The sequence below is a fragment of the Simochromis diagramma genome, unplaced genomic scaffold, assembly GCF_900408965.1.
Source record: "Simochromis diagramma unplaced genomic scaffold, fSimDia1.1 OVJJ01000603.1, whole genome shotgun sequence".
NCBI lineage: Eukaryota > Metazoa > Chordata > Actinopteri > Cichliformes > Cichlidae > Simochromis > Simochromis diagramma.
Window position 1 is genome coordinate 1,207,595 of NW_024387414.1, and position 22,500 is coordinate 1,230,094.

Below are 22,500 nucleotides of genomic sequence, written 5' to 3' on the forward strand. Positions count from 1 at the left end.
GGGCCTGTCAGGCTACATATCACTGGCTAATTAGGTGATCAGTCTAATTTAATCCAGGTCAGGTTTTCTACTTCGTGTTTATATGTCAGTCAGTCTGGGAAACTGCTAAAACTTTGAATGTGTCCCCAAGTGCAGTCACAAAAACCATCAAGTGCTACGATGAAACTGTCTGACATGAGGACGCCCCAGGAAAGGAAGAGCCAGAGTCCCTCTGCTGCTGAGGATGCATTCATCCGAGTCGCCAGCCTCAGAAATCACACGTTAACAGCAGCTCAGATCAGAGCCCAGATGGATGCCACACAGAGCTCCAGCAGCAGACACATCTCTACATGTTCAGAGGAGACTGTGTGAATCAGGCCTTTATGGTCAAACAGCTGCTGAGAGACCACGACTAAGGAAAAGCAACAAGAAGAGATTTGTTTGGGCCAAGAAACACAAGGATGGACATTAGACCATCTGTGCACCATCTGTGCTTTGGTCTGATGAGTCCACATCTGAGATCTTTGGTTCCACTCGCCGTGTCTTTGTGCGATGCAGAAAAGGTGAACGGTGGTCTCTACATGCATGGTTCCCACTGTGAAGCATGGAGGAGGAGGCGTGATGGTGTGGGGGGGGCTTTGCTGGTGACACTGTTGGGGATTTATTCAAAACTGAAGGCACACTGACCCAGCATGGCCACCACAGCATCCTGCAGCGACATGCCAGGACAGGACAGCACAATGACCCCAAACACACCTCCAGCCTGTGTGAGAGCTGTTTGACCAAGAAGGAGAGCGATGGAGGCCTGGCCTCCACAGTCACCTGACCTGAACCCAGTGGAGATGGTTTGGGATGAGATGGAGCGCAGAGTGAAGGCAAAGGACCAACAAGCATCTCTGAACTCCTTCAAGACTGTTGGAAACCATTTCAGGAGATGACCTCATGAAGCTCATGGAGAGAAGGCCAAGAGTGAGCGAAGCAGGAATCAAAGCAGAGGGCGGATATTACGAAGAATCTAAAATAGAAAACGTGTTTTGAGTTATTTCACACTGTTTTGTTTACTACATGATTCCACGTGTGTTCATTCATAGTGTTGATGCCTTCAGTCAGAATCTACAATGTAAACAGTCATGAAAATAAAGAAAAACCATTAAACGAGAAGGTGTGTCCACACCTTAGAGTGGGAGTGTACATCAAAGCTGAGCCAAATATTCCTCAAAGTGTCTGATTCTTTGCAGCTGGAGTCGTCCCGTCCACCTCAACATCTCAGCTGTGATTGGATTACAGTCGATTCTTTAGAGCTTTGTGAGAAAGAACAAAGAGCAAGTTCACAAGCTGAAGGATGCTCAGTGAAGGAGTGTGAAGGCAGCCAGGACGGTCATCTGAAGGAGAAGTAATGCTGCTGATCATGATGAAGAACGAAAGCTTGCTGAGTTTTAAAGAGAAGAAGAAGAAACGGCCGCCTCACGCTGAGCTCTGTACGGGCTTTCATCTCTGTCAGTAAGTGTGTCAGCTCTAAAGAGCACACCTGAGCCACACACACACACACACACACACACACACACACACACACACACACACACACACACACACACACACACACACTTACTTTAGGACATGCTCTGATGTAAGCAGCCTTCTCGTCGGGGTATTTCTCCAGACGACGAGGTCCTTTGCTGGAAGATTTCTTGAACACCAGCCAGCAACGCCGATAGATCTGAAGCACACACACACACACACACACACACACACACACACACACACACACACACACACACACACACACACAATGACATTCATTTTATATCATCATAACCTCATATCAACATAATGTACATTCTTGCCCCTGGTGGAGCATAAAGTCAGTGCAGGACGTGGATACAGAGCGAAGCTTCGTCTCGTGTTCTCTCTGCAAATCTCTGTCCTCAGGGGCGGATCTACTGTGGTGGCATGGGGTGGCATGTTCTCTTGCCACCCTAGTTTTGCATATGACAATATGCATATAAGTATTAACACTTTGAGCCTAGTTATAATTACCATTGAAGTTAATTAAAATAATTAAATTCTAAAACTCAACATAGTGCATTACCTACCTCCCCCCGCACCCGCATTAAAAAATGGTTCAGCCCATTGTGTTGAAACAGCTTTAGTTCTTGTTGTCAGTAGCAACTGACACCATGTTCAACACAGCTGGTTGGTTGTTCCACTCTGGAATGATGGTGAGTGTCGTTAATAAATCGTGAAAATTAGGTTTAAATTTCTGGTGAAAACTTTGTGCAGGAACTACAGTAACAGTAACAAGTCTAACTAACTGATCCACCTCATGTTGTGTAGCTTTTACACTTGGGCCTATTTATTTTACAGGCTCTACAATACATAAAATCAAAATTCACATGTTGTAATGTAACTGTAATTATTTGGGCTAAAGCCAGGAGCTGGTCTTTAATGAACAAGTGTGGAGCTCCTCACATATGTGACCTCTAAAAGGAAACCTGAGTGAGATTAGCTCTGATATAAACTCTCAGCATCACCCAGACGTGGATCCATAACAATGATTTGGTCATTTTGTGTAATCAAGTTCAGCAGATGCTGTTTTCCAAAGCAGGTAGTAATTCATTCTTTTCTGAGGAGAGACGATTGCTGATGGACTGAACTTCAACCCAAGCAGCAACATCCAGGGAAAGAATGAAGATGAGCTGCAGTTCATCTAACGTCCAGCAGAGGCAGCAGTGAGTCAGTCCCCATAGACTCCCATGTTAAAACTTTACGGCAAAAATAAACATGTTTGCAGCCTGATACACAAACTGTTTGCTATCTGTGGATCATTTCTCTTCCATAACACCTGCATAGGGAGGATGTTTCTAAAACTCACCTGTTTAAATTGTATTAAGGATTAAAGGGGCGTGGCCTATTTGACTGACAGGTGGATGGTTTCTTAAAGCCAGATGTAACAAACTGATACAAAATAAAAGGCATATATGGAAATTAAAATGTAATTAGTTTTTCAAACAAATTTGTCAGATGCTTCAATAAACTCTCCAGTTTCAAGGTTCAGGCTTTAGAGGGTTAACCTCCAGCTGCGTGGAGAGCATTAAGCCCGACTTTGACCCCGAGTACACGCTGGCCTTTAGTCTTTGACTCTGGCGACACTTTCACAGCGAGGAGACGTTTTCTGATGCCTGAAGAAACCAGACACGATAGGCTGATCAGAGCGGCTCTCGCCTCAGAGGAGGACAGTTAAGCTCATGTTGTCCTCTAGTGAGCACTTCAGGGTCGGGCTGGGCTGTTTCTCAGCACAGAAACTGGGAGATTTTACAGTGTTACTGGTGGTTCTTCTCCCACCGTGGGTATGCCAAACAGGCTAAAAAATAATAACTAAAACTAATAGTGATGATAATAATTACAGCCCAAACAGATCCTTGGAGACCTGATGAGACAAACAAGGAGAAATATCGGGTGGATTAAGTCAGCTTATATCATTTAAATGCTTTGAAACTGTCAACAAAATAAGAACTGAAAGAATCAAACGAACAGAAAACCTGCTGAACTACTAAATGTGTAGTTTTTGATAAGTTTTCAACATTTCTCCACTTTAGTTTCTGTTTTTACTCAATGAACATCTGCAGCGCTTTCATGGCCACCATCTGTACGGATCCTCCCTCCCCATCATTCGTCAGCCTCCTCCTCTTCATCTCTCCCTTCACTGTCCTCTGAAGTAATCAGGTCTCAGCAGACGGAGCTGTGAGGAGTGCTAAGTGAAGCTAAAGAGAGGAGACGGAGGAGGGAGATGGGAGGAAGGGGAAGATAGGAGAGCTAATTGCTTCCTTCTTGTAGCCTCAAAGATGAAACGAGTGCGGAGCTGTTGGGAGTTGCTGTAATTCTCAGAGGGGCTCGCTCAGATGAAAGCACGAGGAGATGATGATGTTATGCAGCCGAGGTGTTAGCGTAACCTTGAAATGCTGCGTTGGCACACTTTGAATGGATCCACGGCTGCTCTGTTTTTCTCTCAAATCACACATTTGTCCTTCGCTTGAGCTGCAGCGGCTGCAGACCGAAACCACACGATGCAGAGGCCCGGTTTCAACAGCTCTGCCAGAAAATGGGTGTGCTGCATGACAGCCGGCTGCTTTAGCAGCAGATCAGAGTTGAAATGATCGTATCCGCTCAAGATAGTTTGTGAAGTCGCTTCCTAGGAGCAAAGTGACCGAACCGGATCCTGTGACGGACTCACAAGTCAGAGTCACGTGACCCACAAACGCGTTTAAGCCACTGCAGGGTTTTTGGTGACCATCTTCAGAGAGCTCGGCTATCACAGACTGCACAGACACACAGAGCTGCTAATAAGTGCTCAGTCACATCCAGGTCTGCAGTGTGCATTACATGAAGTGCACGCTTTTCAGATGTAAGCATCTGTAGCAAAAACTACTGTAAGCATCTAAAGCGCATTTTATGATGAAGCGTCAGGACTGCAGCTGTTTGACACACACACAGTAATAACTTCACTGTGGTGACTTCCAGTTATTAAAGCCTCATAAATGAAATATCGAGCAGAGGAATCAGGAGGAAATAATGGAGCAAAAATAATAACATTATTAAACGTTAGACGCTGTGCTCGAACACTGCAGAGGACGTTTGGCTGTGTTCACAGTGCAAACCTCAGTGCAGCGCGACTGTGACTGTGCACGAGTAACATCAGCATTCAGTTAGAAGCTCAGGTGAACCAGGTTTGTGGTCCTGCAGCTCAGGAGCCGGTCATCTACTAAGTCGGTGGTTCGATCCCTGGCTGCTCCTGTCTGCGTGTCAGGTACCCTTGGGCAAGACACTAACCCCAGGTTGGTCTGCAGTGCACTTGTCCCTGACGATAGCAAGAAGCTCCTGTATGAATGTGTGAACGAGGTGTTTGCATAAAGAGCTGTGAGTGCAGCCTGTGCAATCCAGCGTTAGCACAACAAAGTCAGTAACGTCATGGAAAAACAGTTTCAGATGCAGGTTTCAGTCACGAACAATGACGAAACACCATCTGACATGCAGAGACACACCGGGCGCGGCGTTTCCCTGGGATCGCAGCGTTTAAGGAGGACGTGGACGTCCGTGTGCAACCTGAATCGGCTCGATGCTGCCGGCTTTGTGAAAACTACAAAGATGGTGTGAAAGCGATCAGCTGGACTGGTGTGGTTCTGGATGGATTTAGTTGGCCTGGAGAGGCGACAGCTGCTGAGTAACAGCAAGAATTTAAGACAAAAACAAATAAAGTAATGTGAAAGATGAATTATGGTCTGCAAAGAAGGTGAGCTGTTTAAACCTATGAACACTGCGTCACGCATGGTGGAGGCAGCGTGATGGTGTGGGGCTGTGGTTAGAATAATAAAGAGGGAGGACTGCTTCATATCAAATCAATAGTTCGATGTTTGAAACACAGACACAGGCGGGCGCTCCCACAGGACAATGACCCCAAAGCCCCGACATCAAGCCTACGCTGAAACTTCGTGGACACTTAAAGCTGTTTCTATGCCTGAAAACCAACTAATTTAAATAAAGTCGACCAGTTGTGCCAAGAAGCTCAAATATCCAGAATTATGCCAAACACTTGTTGACGGCTTCTAAAAGTGTCTGACTGAGGCGCTAACAGACATTTAAGGGACATATTAGTGCAGGTGTAGAAACACTGCAGGTGGATTAGAGAAAATCCAAAATGATTTCAAACCTGTGCAAATCATCCAACCCCATGCTGGACACTCCTTCCTGGAAACAGAAGAGTTTAAGGAAATCATTAAAAGCCCCAAATGAGCCTGAAATTCATGCCCACGATGAGTGGATGGAAACTTCTGATCACAGCATGTTTGTCCAGTGTGCCTCAGACATGCAGGAACCGTCTCTCGTGTCCACCAGGGGGCGACTCTTCTTCTAGAAGTCACACATGATAACGTCCATTCTGGAAATTATGGCACTAACAGGATCACAAATGGCTGATGCTTCAGGACCGGTCTGAGTGTGAGGCGTCCCTCGGTTTCTCAGGCAGACCCGACCCTCGCTTCAGGTTTCGTTACACACTCTGTAAATCAATCCCTTGATGAAGGAAACCTGCCTCAGTTTAATGGACACAACTCAGAGGAAGCCCTGAGCTCTTCCTTCTTCTGATGTTACCTGTGACAGAGGGACTTGGAGGTATAAGGCTTTAAAAACAAACTCAGACGTTCTAGAAATCAATACGAACCAATGACATTTTGTCCCTGCGTTTAAAGGTGGCACAAACAAGTGCAACCTTTCAGCTCCAGCAGGACACACAGAGGATCGATGTGCTGTGTCTCAGGAAACGCCTGCATCTCTAACCAGCGTCCCCACAGGCACCATTACAGTTTGATCAGATCTCAGCACACCTGCTTCATTAAGCTTCTGGCTGCTGCGTCCCAACACCTCCACGCTAACAGCTGCACTGGTTCTGTACTGGACCACGAGCTCTTTCTGGTGATGACTTTGGTCTGATAGAAAATAAGGTCAGCGCGAGCATCGACCGGTGCAGTGACTGTGGGGCATCGCCTGAAAACACATTTAGTCGGTTACCGTTTGGTTTCCTGGTGGTTGAAAAACGTGCTGCACGTCACGGAGAAGATTAGAGCGTTCTCAGAGGACAGACTCGTCTACGGCAGAAATCTCCAACAGCGGAGAAGATGCGTGTACTGAGCCTCCAACCGATGAGCTAAATCCCAGAGGAACCAGGAAACGTGCACTTCAATTCAACTTAGTTTATATCACAACAACAGTCTCCTCACAGTGAAACTTTCTGGCTGAAGAACATCTTGCAGGGTGGCGTTGTTACTGACGTCCTCTCACGTCATCTGCGTGTTTTGAAAGTGGGCGTGGCAAACAAAGTGTCGATCTGACTGTGAACCCGGAGACAGCGACGACTCGAGCCTGACGAGTCGTTAATGTAGAACCAGAGAAGATGATGATCGTCCTCTCTGACTGTGATGCAGGTTTAAATCACCTGAGAGCTACGGCCATCTTTTATACCACCTGCAACGTGAGAAGGCTGGCGGAGCGGCAGAGGCGGCGGTTTGTCAGTCAGGACGTCGATAAAACGAACCTCAGTGTTGCTCGATACGAGGACGAATCAGTCACCATTGTTTTGGGCAATATTTGTACTCCTGGTTTAAATCAGCAGCTGTTTGTTTCCTCAACTTTCCAAAAACTCCCAGCGTGTGCATGTGTGTGTGTGTGTGCGTGCGTGTGCGTGTGTGCGTGCGTGTGCATGTGTGTGTGTGTGCGTGCGTGTGTGCGTGTGTGTGCATGTGTGTGTGTGCGTGTGTGCATGTGTGTGTGTGTGTGCATGTGTGTGTGTGTGTGTGCATGTGTGTGTGTGTGCATGTGTGTGCGTGCGTGTGTGTGTGCGTGCGTGTGTGTGTGTGCATGTGTGTGTGTGTGTGCATGTGTGTGTGTGTGTGCATGTGTGTGCGTGCGTGTGTGTGTGTGCGTGTGTGTGCATGTGTGTGTGCGTGCGCATGTGTGCTGAGTCCGTTCATCTCTGTGCGCAGACGCTCATTTGTCGAGTTTACGGAGTTTTATGATGCGTACACGTCAACATGACGAATAACCTTGGCGCTGCCTTCAGGCCTGATGAAAGGTCCCGGCTGATTTATAAAACTTTTACAAACATTTTCACTTCTGAAGACAGAGCCGTGAACAGCGAGGGCAGAGTAACCACATCTGTGCGATCCGTCACCGTAACGACGGCAGCAGACGCAGCAGGCCGCGCCTCCACTCTCCTCTATCATTAGAATCTGTTTCACTCCGACTCGCAGCGAGCACTAAAATCACAGCAATGATCTGCTGATCCAATAAAAGCAGAAACTCCACCCTCACCACTCAGCGGCCTTCTCAGGCACTTATTTTGAAGCATTGTCTTAATGAACTTTAATTTCAAAGATCGCTTCACTTAAACCTGATAAAAAAAAGCAAAAGCAAATAAAGTTGTACTTTACTAAGTTCTACTTCTTTAACCAGAGCTTCTTCTGTCTCTTTCTGATCATTACAAACAGCCAGGACTTTGCTCCTGTTTCACCCGACTGACGGTTTCGGCTCAGGGTGAATCTGGCTGCCTGAGCTCAGCCACGGTCCGGTGTGGATGTGTCAGGAGTGTCGTGACAGTCGAGCCACGTCTGTGTCAAACAACACCTGCTGTAACTCGTGTCCACATAAAATGTGCCGGTGCCATACCCGACGCATACGTGAGAGCCCGGCTTAGGCTGTCGGGATGTTCTGTGCCGATTCTCCGTGCAGCCTCTGGCTGCTCCTGTTCCAGCAGTTTTCCTCATGTATGACCTTTCGCCTGTTTCCTGGCTGCTGTCAGGAGGAGTCAGCTTCATCTGTATTTTGGTATTTTTGCCTGGTTTTCCGCCTGCTCCTCGTCTTTGCTGCCTGCTCCTGTTATGACCTCATGTGTACAGATGAAGTCTCTGATCTTAACTTTTTACCTGGTCTCTCTCCTAATCCACCAGCAGCTTCACATCCCGCTCCGACTGGTTTAATTCCTGCCAGGATCTTGCAATGAATCCTCAGCTTCTCAGCTTTCTTCTTTTGGAGATTAACTCCTCAGGCAGGATTAACAATGACAGCGACGGCGTGCTAATTGCTGCTGATGTCAGTCCTGAGTTTAGCGTGTTGAGGCAGAACTGTAATCCCCAAATAAGACACGATGACCACTGAGGAATGAGGAAAATCATTTAAAGCACCTCACACCTTACACCAGTCACAACACGGACGTTAAATGTAGGTGGAAAAGCTAATCCTCCTCTCTGAGTGAGGCAACGAGAGGCGGGTCAGGGTTTTCTCCTCATCATACCCGGGGATGAAGCTGGCTATCACCTCACTAAGCTAACGCCAGGTTTCCCACCTGTAGCTGTGAGCTGGAGTCTGAAAAGCTGGATGTGGAACAGCTGCTCTGTCCTAGGATCAGGTGCTAATCTCACAGGAGAAAAAACGGATCTTCCAGGACACTGATTGGTCAGCAGGCAGTGATTTCATAGCTGTTGATCTCCAACCTGCTCTGGCTGGGTTTGCAGCAGAGGTTCAAACCCTGCGGTCACCTGGATAAGATGAAGCCCTGCTTCACAGGAGTTGTTTTCTTGGTTTTTATGTCCTCGCCCTGCCTCGTGGTCCCTCCCCCTGAGGCGTGTAGTGTGCATGCCCCCCCCCGTCTGTATCACGCTGAGGTCTCTGTTCATGTGAGCTTGGTTTGTTTTCACACAGTGAAAAACCCAAATGAACCAAAATGTGTCGCTACAAACCAGGTGAGAATGTTCTGTCAGCTCATTGGCCAGGTGAGTCTGGGGCGGAGCAACAAAAGTAAATACAGGAAGAAGCTGCTGAGTTCTGGGCTAAATCACGGCTGGATCCCAGAACATGAAGCATGCGTGGCTTCGGGAAGGTTTTCAGCTTAAATTTACAGAGTAAACCTGGTCGTTACGTCGGACTGAGGTCAGATTACAGTCACGCCATCAACAGACCTGGGCGGAGACCACCGCCTCCACAGGCTCGTGGTGAGGTTGGTTTGGTGTGATTACTGCACACAGAGGAGGAAATTAAAGAAGCAGAGTTTGATTTAACGGGTGAAACACGGCAGGAGTGAAAACACCGTAACTGGATTAAAGTTGTGTTTTTCAGCACCTGGCTGTAACCCCCCCACCACCACTCACACACATGAATGACTCATCTGTACAAACTGAAATGACCTCTCGGGAATGCCGACATCGCCTCTAAAATTAAAGGAAAGCAGCTCGGCGGGAGGAAACGTGGGTGGAGGTCAGAGGTCAGAGCGCAGACGGGGCAGAGCGGGGAGGAGAAGTGGTGCCACGTCACGATGTCTCATTAATCTCAGCGGCTGCTTATGTAACGATGCCTTCAAGGTAAATCAAACTCTTTTCCAGATTCTCGGGACAGCAGGAGGAGACTCATGATGGTGATACTATCTGCTTATCTCAGACACGTGTGAGCTGAAGCTGAGCTCCACGTTTTATTTTTGCCTTTCTTGATCTTCTGCTTGAACTCTGCTGTTCCCTTTTTCTCTTTAAACTTTCAGCTGATCAGCATTCGACCTGCGTGCAGCGTAAAGCACAGGTGGCGAGCTGTTAGCTTGTCGGAGGACTGCATGCAGATGCATCTCTGTGTTGGCTGAGTTTCATTAATCCTTCTCTGCACAAGCAGACAGACAGCAGCGTGTTAGCATGAGTGCAGCTTTAGCCTCTGAGAGGAACAGCCAACACGTTGCTGCTTCAGGCGGAGCCCTCAAACTTCCAGGCTAGATGCAGATCACGATGAGGCTAAGTCACTCAGACAGAATTTGGGCACACAGCCAGGTGGACCGTTTACCTGCAACCAAGGCCTGCTCAAACATGATTGGTCAGCAGAAGCCAGACATATGGAAACCCCTCCTCCTCATCAGCCTGAGACCAGAACTGAACACTGGACTGGTGCTGAGCAGGTATCTGCAGGAAGCTGTTGAAATGAAAGCATGATAGTCTTTTATCCTGTCTTCCTTCTCAGATGGCCCCGCCCCTCCCTGAGCCTGGTTCTTCCTGTTAAAAGGGAGTTTTTCCTTCCCACTGTCGCCAAAGTGCTTGCTCACAGGGGGTCATATGATTGTTGGGTTTTTCTCTGTTGTATTATTGTAGAGTCTAGCTTACAGTATAAAGCACCTTGAGGTGACTGTTGTTGTGATTTGGCGCTGTGTAAATAAAGTTGAATTGAATAGTCTTGTAGCTGTGTGATAACATGTGGGGCTGGGCCTCAAAGCCACTGCTCATGTTGTGTATGCTGACATAGTTTGAGCCGATGTGCAGGACGAGGAAACCATTAAATGGAACCGTTCTGAGCATGTGCAGACAGCTGAAGTGATTCTGCTGCATCTGCTCTCCGGCTTGGCGCAGAGATGAAACTCATCTTAGGTCTTAAACGCGTCTGAGCGCTGCGTGCTGGATAAGCAGCCGGCGTCTGAGGGGATATATATCCTGCAAATTAGCTCACCTATCACCTTCTCATGTGTCGTGTCTATAAGTTTAATCTGGCCTCAGGCAACCTCACATTTAATTCCATCTGTGGGAGAGTCTGAGGGCCTTCAGGGCGTTCATATCCATCACTCTCCTTCAATAAACCCACATGAATAATTCAGTTTGTTTTTTTAATCTGGTGATGAGTGCCCAACATCTTTTTTCCCTCCTGCTTGATCAGCTCCGATCCAAACGTGAGCTCTTTGTTCCTGAGCTGAACACACAGCCGCTCGACAAACCAGTGACCGATCTGCAGTTTGTGCTCCGTCGGTATCGGCCTCATTAACTACGACGCTTTCACCTTCATCTCATCCCCGGAGACTCCAGGAATAAAGTACCGGAGTACAACGTTCCCTCTAGAACTTCATTTTATTAACATAAAGAATATTAACATGATTTATTATTTCATGAAACTTAATTAATTTGCTTTTTCTATCAAATAAAATTGAATAATTTAATACATTTAATAAAAAAGTTTTTTCTCTCACCAGTTCATAATTTAGTTTGTGATGACGTATTTACATTTATTGAAACTAAGGCTCTGAAGCGGTCCTGTGTCCACACAGACAGGAGGCGCACAGGGAGGCAACACAAAACACAGAAAGGAAAGATGTTACCGCAGAAATCCACCGACCGAGTCAAAGACCAGGACGGGGTTGTTTTGCAGGAGGAAGGTTTAAACATGAACATTAATAAAGAAATCCACACAGAGTCCAAAAGCAACGGGACGGAGAACTCAGAGAAATTCATTTTCAGCTTCAGCAGTAACTTTTCACGTAAACGTTGTTTAGAATAAATCGTTCCCTGAAGTCTGGAGCCCGAGCGCATCCTCAAACGCTGCGTCTCACAACCACACGGGGGTCGTTCGGTCTGGACCGTCGCTGTTGGAGAGATGCGTTGGTAACTTTGTGCTCGCTGGCTGCAACGCAGCATCCGCACACACGGAGCCATTACTGGAACAGACGCCCATGAACCTGTGCAGGACTCAAACGCACACTCGTCTCCTCTGAGGCGCGTTCGGCCTTCCAATCTCAAAGTTTGGAAAGCATCCAAGGCGCCAGCGAGCGGACGCAGCTGAAGGATGGGAAATGTATTTTACAGCTCAGAGGAAGTGGAAAAAGACTAGACGAGCATTTGTTTCGCTGCACCCAAAAGGCAGAACTAAGCACACAGACGGATGGGGAACATCTCACATATGTTTCGAGACGTGGAGCTTATTAGCAATCTGAATGCATCGACGTCATGATTAATCAGCGGGAGGCGGTTTGACAGGGCGTGTGTGGGATGCTCTATGCCTGGAGGCTGATCAATACCAATCTCATCAATACTGTAGTTCATTATCCAGTGAGGGCGGTGGATATGCTAAGACAGGAAACAAAGAGGAGACTCGCACACAGCTGAGGTCAGCGTGGCGGCGCTGCGTGGCGGCCCTTTTCCTTCTGGCTTTGTTGTTCCTCTTGAGATAAATGAAGCGTGACTTTGGCAGTCCATCTATCCGGCCTTGAGGAGGACCTCAGCTGTGCGATTCCTCTGTGCCCCGAAGACGCAAAGACTAACTCAGATAAACCGCCGTTCACCTCTGTTCCTATTCGTCTCTCTGCAACTCTGAGGTAGCTCGCAGAGAAGCTCGCCCGCCAAAAGCTTCAAATGTGAGGCTTCTGACGTGCTAACAGGGGGAAACTCGGGGTTTCTCCATGCTGGCCTTCAGTATCTACACTGAGCTGACAATCACCTCCAGTCAGTCTCATGTCAGGTGAACCAGAGACTGGCGACATTATACCCTCTGCTTTTAAAATGACGTCTGATTGGATAGAAACGTCCTGCTCACCTGAGCTCTGAGTTTTTCATCTCAGCTGCAGGTTTCAGGTCTTATTGAATAAAACACGATATTCAATTATAAAATCATGGCCCGTTTAATCAGAAAGGACATGGGAGAGGGGGAGGGGTTTGGGGCGTGGCTACAGTGTGATTGACACGTTGCTGTTGTATGAGCGTGCAGGTTTCGGGTACGAGAAGAAGGCGGTGCTTAAACGAGGTGGCCGAGCTTCTCTTTAAGCTGCGTCACTGAGTTTGTGCAGCTCAACATAAGGAAAGAGAACTGGGGTGAAGTGTATCAGGAGCAGGACGTTAATAGTGCGTATAATGAATTCCTTAGAATATTTACATTACTGTACAATACCAACTGTCCAATAAAGCAGTATAGTAGGAAACATAGATATATGGACTGTCCATGGATAACAAAAGGTCTGCAAAAAATAATGAAAAATGCTCTGTACAGAGAGTTCTTAAGAACGAGAACTGAAGATGCTGAAATCAGATACAAAAAATATAAAAATAAGTTAATTAATATACTTAGATTTAGTAAAGCAATAGATAAGCAATTAGATATAAATAGAAATAATAATAAAAGATTATAAAACGTGGGACTGGACAAAAGAACTACAAGTATTTCATTTGTAACGACCATGAAGAATATGGATGCTGTGACAAACAGTCTCAATGAATTCTTTGTAACTGCTGCACCAAATTTAGCAAAAACAGTCACTGATCCTGGGAGAGCACAGGACAAACCGGACACACTGACAGACAGAAATCCATATTCTATGTTTCTCACAGCCGTTGATGAAAATGAAGTTTTTGAAATTGTCAAAAAATGTAAAAATCAGAAATCTTTGGATTGTAATGATATTGATATGATAGTGGTTAAAAGAGTCATTGAGGCTGTTATAAAACCGTTTGCATACATCTGTAATTTATCATTTCAAACTGGTCGATTTCCAGACAGATTGAAAATAGCAAAAGTTATACCTCTATACAAACCTGGGAACAAACACCATTTCACAAACTACAGGCCGGTCTCTTCACCACCTCAATTCTCAAAAGTTCTTGAAAAACTGTTTAAAAACCGACTGGAAAAATTTCTAGATAAACATAAACTACTCACTGAGAGTCAGTACGGATTCAGATCAAGCAGATCAACATCATCGGCACTATTAGATTCAATAGAACACATCACAAATATGTGGCTGGGTTATTCAGAGACTTGACAAAGGCATTTGACTCTATAGATCCTGATATATTAATAAGAAAACTGGAACGTTATGGTGTCAGAGCGGTAGTTTTAGATTGGGTCCGGAGTTATTCAAGTGACAGGAAGCAGTTTGTGAAATTAAATGGTGGTTGCTCCTTATGTATGCACATTGCTTGTGGGTCAGTTTTGGGTCCAAAATTCTTCAACTTGTACATTAACGACATCTGTAAAGTGTCCAAAGTATTAAAAATGGTTCTCCTTGCTGACGATACAAACATTTTTTGCTCTGGTGATGATCTGCAGAATTTATTGGAGGATATGACTAATGAAATAAGTAAAGTGAAGTTCTGGCTTGATAAAAATAAATTACCATTAAATTTGAATAAATCTAAACTTATGTTATTTGGAAATAGTCGTTTAAATACAAATGCTGAGATTCAAATAAATGGTGTTGATATTGAAAGAGTCAGTGAAAATAAATTTCTGGGGGTAATAACAGATGAAAAACTTAACTGAGAGCTCACGTAAGATATATTCATTCCAAAGTATCACGAAGCATTGCAGTACTAAACAAGGCAAAGCAGGTATTCGACAAACATCACTTCATATTCTCTACTGTTCACTGGTTTCACCATACTTAAGCTATTGTGCAGAGGTCTGGGGCAACAACTATAAAACCACATTACATTCACGTTTTACTGTTCAAAAAAAAGCAGTTTGAATCATCCACAGTGCAGGTTACAGGAACATACAAACTCACTATTTTTGCAGTCTGAAATATTGAAAATTGATGATCTAGTGAAATTCCAAACAGCACAAATTCTATTCAAAGCAAAAAATAAAGAACTGCCAGGTAATATTCAGAGTATGTTTGTTTTGAAAGAAGGAAGTTATAATTTAAGGGTTTTTGTAACTTCAAAACAGGGAAGGTTCGTACTACAAGAAAGAGCTTTTGTGTTTCTGTTCATGGAGTGAAACTGTGGAACAGCCTGAATATGGAATTAAAGCAACGTCCAAACACAAAACTGTTCAAAACGAGTTATAAAAATATGATCTTCTCGAACTATAAAGAAAAGGAAAATATTGAAATTAAGTGAATGTTTCTATTTAAAAAAAAAAAATCATGATGTGATATTATAGGATATAGTATATCAGAAATCTGTTCACTATTTTTATTACAAATTATATCAGTAATGAAGCAACTAAATATTAACTGATAATTTATGGCAAAGGGGTGGGGTTAAATAAGTGTTTACTTCTTCCCTTTCAACATGTAAATGAATCAGAACAGCAGCTATATTGAAATGCATTGATTTTTTTTGTATAGTATTTTTCCCCTCTCTCTTATTTTCTTTTCTAAATGTACCTGTATATTGTTTACATGTTTGAAATAAATTACCAATCAATCAATCAAAGTCACAACGCCGATTTATCCAGGAGGAGAAAATCGGACACAAAGCGCACCGAGTCCAGTCAGCTGGTTTGGGAACTCCTCGGTGTTCATGTTCAATAACAACCCACAAATCCACAAAGAAATGTGGCCTTAACATCATCTCTGATCCCTCTGCTGCTGCAAAGCCTCTTCATATCTGCCAGAGCGCTCCACGGGACGACGAAGGGCAAGACCGCGGGCAAGACTGAGCTGGAATAAGGAAGCAAATTTAAAAGGGCAAAAACACAGAGGGAGAGGGGTGGATGGCGCACGGGAACGCCGAGGAAGGATGCAGATAACGAGACAGAAAAGGAAGAGCTGTGCAGAATCAGCACTGAGGGCAGAAAGCCGCACAGGGAGAAAGCGAAGACGGAGAGCAATTAAACGGCAGGGCAGTCAGAGACGACCGGGCAAAAATACGACATGAGATAGTGTTCAAAGCAAACAGAAAGATTCCCAAAGAGAGCGAAACGGAGAAGGAATTCTGCTGTGGATAAGTAGGTCTGCCTTCCAGCTGGAACACACCATTACATGAATTATTTCCAGATAAAACGACCGTGCCCGGGCCAATCAAGACCACTTTAGATCCCTCAATTCATCACTCGCTTCATGGACCAATCATTTCTTTTTCAGATTTCAGAAGTCCCAGAACTCCTCCAAGTGATTAACCGCATTTATAAAAGAGGGGAAAAGAACAAAAGCCCACGACGATTAGAGCTCCGTCCCTCATCTTCATGATGAAGGACAGAAAACAGTCCTCCTCAGAGTCTGAGCAGCTAAAGCAAAGCTGAGAAGACACACAGACCTCAGCAGGGAAATAATCTACACCGACTGTCAGAGCCCTGCTTCTGTTTCAGTTAGGAGTCAGAAAATCCGAGAACATTCATCTTCCTGCTTTTAAAAACAGCGTCACAGGAAAGGCCTGTTTTCACTGTGAAGGGTTGCAGCTGTGCTCTGATTGGTTTTCAGTTAAAGACTAAATATGACCAGATGATGGCGCTACAGAAAAAGTCAGAAGGTCACAGAAACTGCGATTCGCCACGGTTCGTAAAGAGGGCGTGGCTACAGGGTGATGCCCCTGGTTGCTGGTGATCCCTCTCCCGTCACTGGGACTCAGAGTGGCGAGATAAAATGATGCTGGATTACATGCGCGCCTCATTTCCTGTAAATCCCTCGTGCACCCAAAAGCAATTTGAATCCAGCGCACAATCAGATCGCTCCCTCGCTACCACTGAACGTTAGAGGCTATAAAATCAGGATCTGGGTTTTATGACCTGTTATTAAACTTGTTGTAAAGGCTTGTTTCATCCAGACAAACAGGTTCATTAACGAGCAGCTGCATGTTTGTCACGTTTGCTCATTAGCATAACTGATGCCCGTTCATTCCTGCTGTGCGCCATTTGTTGGTTTCGTTCACAAAGCTGAAAGTAAACAGCAGAAACGAACCCTGCAGAGCTTCACGGGTTCTGCAGCTGCAGATCCAACAGCAAACTAGGCAGAGTCAGCACGAGGCCATCGGTGGATGGACAGGTAAATGCTGTAGCTAGGTTCAGATTAGCAACAAAACCAGCGCGTAAACAGAATCACAATAAAACGTTCACGAAACTTCTGGATTTCATGTAATTTCAGGCTTGAGTTCATGTTTCTGATTACAGATGTTTGAAATCATAGCAAACACAAACACACACACACACAGGTGTTCATGTACATCTCCAGGTAAAATGTGTCTGTGCATGCTGAGTTTACTCCACAGTCTGAACTTCAGTGGTGTGCGGATTGATACGGAAATATTGGTTTTAGTCATCTGGGTTAAACTTGCAGTTAATCATTAACAGGAACAGAGTGGAACTATTTTATTGGGACTGTCTAAAGGATTAGTAGGAACTACTTCTTCCACCTGTGAAATACGTCTGTATCAATGCATCAAGGCTCGTGCGTGCTCGCTCGCTCTGTTGATCATCGTAAGCAGAGTCGTGTTTGGAGCTGTGTCAGCAGAGGCGAGGTTTGTGACACGTGTGGCGAGTGCTCAAACCTCGTCAAACACAAACAAAAGTAAATCATAGCACAGGATATGATGATGAGTTTGTGATGAGGCGACCTGATGAAGAGGAGGAGAAGAACAGGTGAGGAGACAGATATCGCTCGCCAAGTCCTGTGGTGCTGAAGGCAGGAACGATCCAGGCGCACGGGGAGAAAACGTGGAGCTGCTGGCGACGAGTAGAACTGTTGCTGAATTTGGGAAAGTGCCTTAGGTTTTTGTTTTTTGTTTCTATGTTTAAGTGATGGGAATTCACCGCATCCTCAAAACTACAGATTCCCATTTGTTCAAAGTGTAGAGCTTTTAAAGTGGATTAAATAGGCTAGGTATCATTAAAATATACAAGATTTTTACAGTAAAACAGTTACTGTAGTATTTAACAAATAAAAATAACTCAAATATGTCATACATAACATAAATAATAACATATAAAATATTTCTCAGCTTTTATTTTCAATCACATTTGGCTCTTGATGTGGAGGATTTGAATCTGCTGCAGCAAGTTTTAGCTGTGTGAGATTTTTCAGCCCAGCCTCACACGTGAAATAAGACCATTACTGACCTTGTTTCAAGACTCTGACTAACAGTGGCAGACACAGGCTAAGAGTGACTAACAGTGGCTAACAGTGGCTAACAGTGACTAACAGTGGCTAACAGTGACTAACAGCGGCTAACAATGGCTAACAGTGACTAGCAGCGGCTAGCAGCGGCTAACAGCGGCTAACAGTGGCAGACACAGGCTAACAGTGACTAACAGTGGCTAACAGCAGCTAACAGTGGCTAACAGTAGAAAGAGACCGTACAGTAATACAGGTAAACCCCAACAATCAGAGTAGGAAGAACCTGGCCACAGCAGGAAGGAAAAACTCCCTTCTAACAGCAAAAAACCTCCAGCAGGACCATCCTTAGCTGAGTTCCCCTCTCCTTTGTTTGGAGTTCTGACCTTGATTATACTCAGTTTAGTCTTTAGGGTTTTTAGTCATAGTCTTGTCTCCCTGTTAGGTGTAAGTGATATATCAGAATCAGAATACTTTATTAATCTCTAGGGAATTTATGTATGTTATATCACTTCCTGTTTTATTTTGTTAATCCTTTCAGTTTAGTTTCTCCAGCTGTCTGCACCTGTGCTGTTCCTTGTGTATCTCTGTGTCTTCAGTTTCTCGTCTTCTTTGTTGGTGCGTTCGATATAAAATACTGTGATGCTTCTCGTTAGTTTGTTTTTCTGCTTTCGTGTTTTACCGTTTGGGCTGTTTTCCTGGGACTGTCTCCACTCACTCATTCAAAGTACATTTTGTGTTCACGTTGTGCCTCCCTGTGTTCAGGCTGCATTTCGGGTCTAGATCCGCACTCCACCACCACACAAACCTCTGACATCATCGTGTGAAATCAGGGATCCAGAAAAATAAAGACTCTCGCTTACACGCATCAAATCAACCAATCCAAACATCTTCCAAACTTGTTGTTCCAGTTAGTCGTTGCCGGATATTCCAGACCGGGATAAAATGCTGGGAGTGCTAAAGTTGACTTTGAATTTATTTTAAGATGATGTCCAGCAGTGCTGCTGGTTTTCTGATATTCAATCGGACCTAGAAACAAAGTGATCCTTTCCCAGCGTTTGTTCTGTGCACTGAAAAAGTTTGAACGAGCCAGCGGGAGCAGAAACCACCCACAGTTCCTCTCTGTGTCTCACATTTATGAGCAAGGCTTTAGAAAAACTCTGGAACAAACAGAGCGGTCAGTGTAGGTCAGGCAATAAAACTCAACAGCATTATTTCCCACAGGCCACATTTTTCTTTATATGCAATCCATTACCTGAGCTAAAACTTAAGGACGTGAAACTTTATTCGGGTAATATCAGAGTTCACACAGGAGTGGGAATTTCCTGCGTCCCCTCTGAGAGCTGTTCACTCAGCTCTGGGAGCGGCGATAGCAGCGCGACCATTATTTGAAGCGAGCCGGCGAACAGAACCTGACTTTAATTGATTTGCGTTCGTTCCATAATATAAGTCGTGCAGAGTTGAACTGTGCCGCCTACGCCGTCTGAATGCAACTCACTCGAATTAGCATTCTCCGTGCAGCTGACGTGGAGACGTGAAACTGGATCCCGCGGCTGTGAGGAGACGCACTCTGTCTCCAAACCCAGTGGGAGCAAAGTGAGGCTGGACTGAGCTGCTTTTCCAGGACAGTAATATTCAAGGTGATGGTCAGTGCAGCGGGACTGCCTCAGGCAATGTCTGTATTTACACCCATACACAACTTCATCTACGGCCTGTAAGCTCCGGCTGAGCCCGGCAGGCCTGCTCACACCAGGCCGCTGAGGTTCATAAGTGGCCTGACATCATTAAGACATCAGCGTAAATCCAAAAACTACTCCTGTGTGACGGCACTCTGCTTCTGCTGCTGTCTGCAGCTTCTTTTGGGACCATTTGGTTTTTCACAGCTGTGAGCATCAAAAAACAAAATCCCTTCACTTCTCCACAGACGGCCAGAACAGGAAGTGAGAAAATAGGTGTTTATCAGCATGTCTCAGTTTCACAGCCACATCCATCGTGTCCACATCAAAGCACTATTTTTGGTTTTATATGTCTTCCTGCTCCTAAAGACCTCCACCCCATCGCTGTTCATACTACACCCATGTAATTATCTTAGAAAATACAAATAAGAAAACACAGCAATGATTACTGCGGACATTTTTCAGGGAAAATGAGCCAACAGAACTTTTTCTGTAGTTTTCTGTATTCGTGCTGACAGGTTTCTTTCATTTCTTTATCACGTAGAAAAACTGAGCCGTGCTGCTGAAGTTTCACTTCTTTTTCCTACATTCGGACAGCTCAGGGATTAAATGTGCAGCTAAACATCTTTACACTGACACTGTTTCACCCGGCCCGCTGAAGATCATGTTTAAATGGAAGAGCTGAAACGCCCACTCACCCCCAGCTTGCGGCTGCGCATGCGTACGTAGCCCTGCTTGACGATGTCATTGAAGTTGGAGGCCATCTTTGAAGGCCGCAACACTGGAGACCATCCAGATGTTTCCTCCTTCACTCGTTCAGCTTCTGTCACTGACAGTCTGTCTGTCTTTTCTTGGACTTTTCCACTTGAAAGTAAAAAAACTGAACCTTTTCTTCGCCTGTCCTCTTTCACAAAACTCCCAACATCCTCCTCTCTCCTTCTCCTCTCCTCTGGCTGAGGTTCCTCTCCTTTTTGTCTTCCTTCCTTCTCATTCCTTCATCCTCAGACAGCTCATCTCTCCAGCTGGCATCTCTGAGAAATGGACCGACAGTAAGATGGAAAGAAAGAGGGAGGAGAAATGGATATATGTTCATTATTCATTGAAGAGCGAGGTGCACAACATTAACGTGCATTATTCATGCCGCTGGCACACACTGAACTCTGAGGGGAAGCATGCAGTGGGATTGTGCTGAATGTACAGTTTCCCGTGTGTCTGCTTGGATTTCAGTTTCCCTGTTTGATTGTTTGCGTTTCTGCGTGTGTGTGTGTTGCACAGTGACATAAAGGAAATCAGAGGAGGCAGCTTCTATTAGACGGCGCTGAAACCAGGAAATAAAAAGGTTGGAGCGTTGAGCGTTCTCTAATCAGAGCTCCGTTCGTCAGCCGGCTTCCATCGCGCTACATTTGCATTTCAAACGGCCCGACCTCCTCGTGCTCTCCGTTCAGCAGTCATTATGAGGTGACAGTGTAAACACAGCTCTGCCGTCCTCGGTCGTCTTCATTTGTCCCCGTGAAGCTGATTCAGTGTTAACAGTCACTGCTTTAATGTAAATGTGCAGTTGTACTCTCTCTGCAGCCGCCCACGACTCTGATTTGCTCACTGATTCAAAAACATCTGGTGTTTGATTTCTGCCGGCCAATTCATACTGACATACATATCTGGATATGTATCTGAGATAAAACGAGGCTTTGTGGAGCTCGTTATGTCACATATCATGTCTTTCTCCGTCTCATACTGAACGTGTATGTAAGGAATGACCATCGAGCAGCAAGACTCACGCAGGCAGAGACGAGTTCATATTTTTATTTATCGAAGCTTCAGCTCGCCAGCTTACATGGCAGCTGTGAAGCACAGCAAACCAAAGGGCTCTCTGACTGCTAATTATACCAGATAAGCCACGCCCACGATCCACAGGGGTGTCTCCACACGCCCCAATAAAGACAATCAGCCACATAAACCTTCATATATTATAATTTAGAATAAAACGATCACCCCAGTCTATTCCTAATCATATCTTTACATTTCAAACATATCGACCTGTCTGCTGTCTGAAACGTGCACGCAGAGCTCTGATGCTCTCTTGGATGGCTGCTGTTTAATCACTTCGTGTTACGGCTGGGATGGCCGCTGTGTTTGTGGACCCAAACTGAAGTTTAACAAAAAGCGATCCTTTATCATGGCTGTCAGAAAAATGTAGGGAGGAGAAACAATGGTGAGAACTAAACTATGACCTAAACTGGTGAAGCTAAAGCTAGACATGAAAAAACGTGAACGTGAGCATGAACCTGGAAAAAACGAAACTTGAAAACATGAGATGAAGTCCAGGAAACATGACGACCTGACGCTGAACGGAGGCAGACAGAGGACTTCAATACACAGCCAAGTGGAAACACTGGGGAAACACAGCTGACACAGATGAACACCACAGGGGAAGCAAAAGGAAACACACTGAACATGAAAACACAAGACTTTCAAAATAAAACAGGAAACACGGAGAGATATAAACCGGGACACACAAGCTTGGTACGAAAGACAGAAGGAGGGAGGAAGCATGAGAGAGGAAGGGAGGATACAACACAGGGGACAAGGGAAGAGGGAACGAGACACGATGGGCGTACATGGGTGAACATGACGGGGAGACGGCGAGCTGAGACAACATGGAAACAAATATAACTAAACACACAATCAGAGCAAAGAATAGCTAATGCTAACTAATAGAAATAAAACATTTCAAACAGGAAGAAC

At 45.2% G+C, this 22,500-nt stretch overlaps 1 protein-coding gene across 3 annotated transcripts in view; it reads right to left on the reverse strand.

The window, feature by feature from the left end:
• dok4 (docking protein 4) overlaps nucleotides 1–22,500 on the reverse strand; it is a 58,433-nt gene that overhangs the window by 9,431 nt on the left and 26,502 nt on the right. The window contains exons 1-3 of one of the 3 annotated variants that reach the window (XM_040012070.1): nucleotides 22,041–22,500; nucleotides 20,454–20,786; nucleotides 1,589–1,696 (exon numbers count right to left, since the gene is read on the reverse strand). The exon at nucleotides 22,041–22,500 is cut by the window's right edge and continues 1,189 nt beyond it. In XM_040012070.1, the coding sequence (XP_039868004.1) occupies nucleotides 1,589–1,696; nucleotides 20,454–20,519 (174 nt within the window). In that variant the 5' untranslated portion in view covers nucleotides 20,520–20,786; nucleotides 22,041–22,500. Of the gene's footprint in view, nucleotides 1–1,588; nucleotides 1,697–20,453 lie in introns of all 3 variants that reach the window. The other 2 variants (XM_040012069.1, XM_040012068.1) reach the window with 2 other exon arrangements.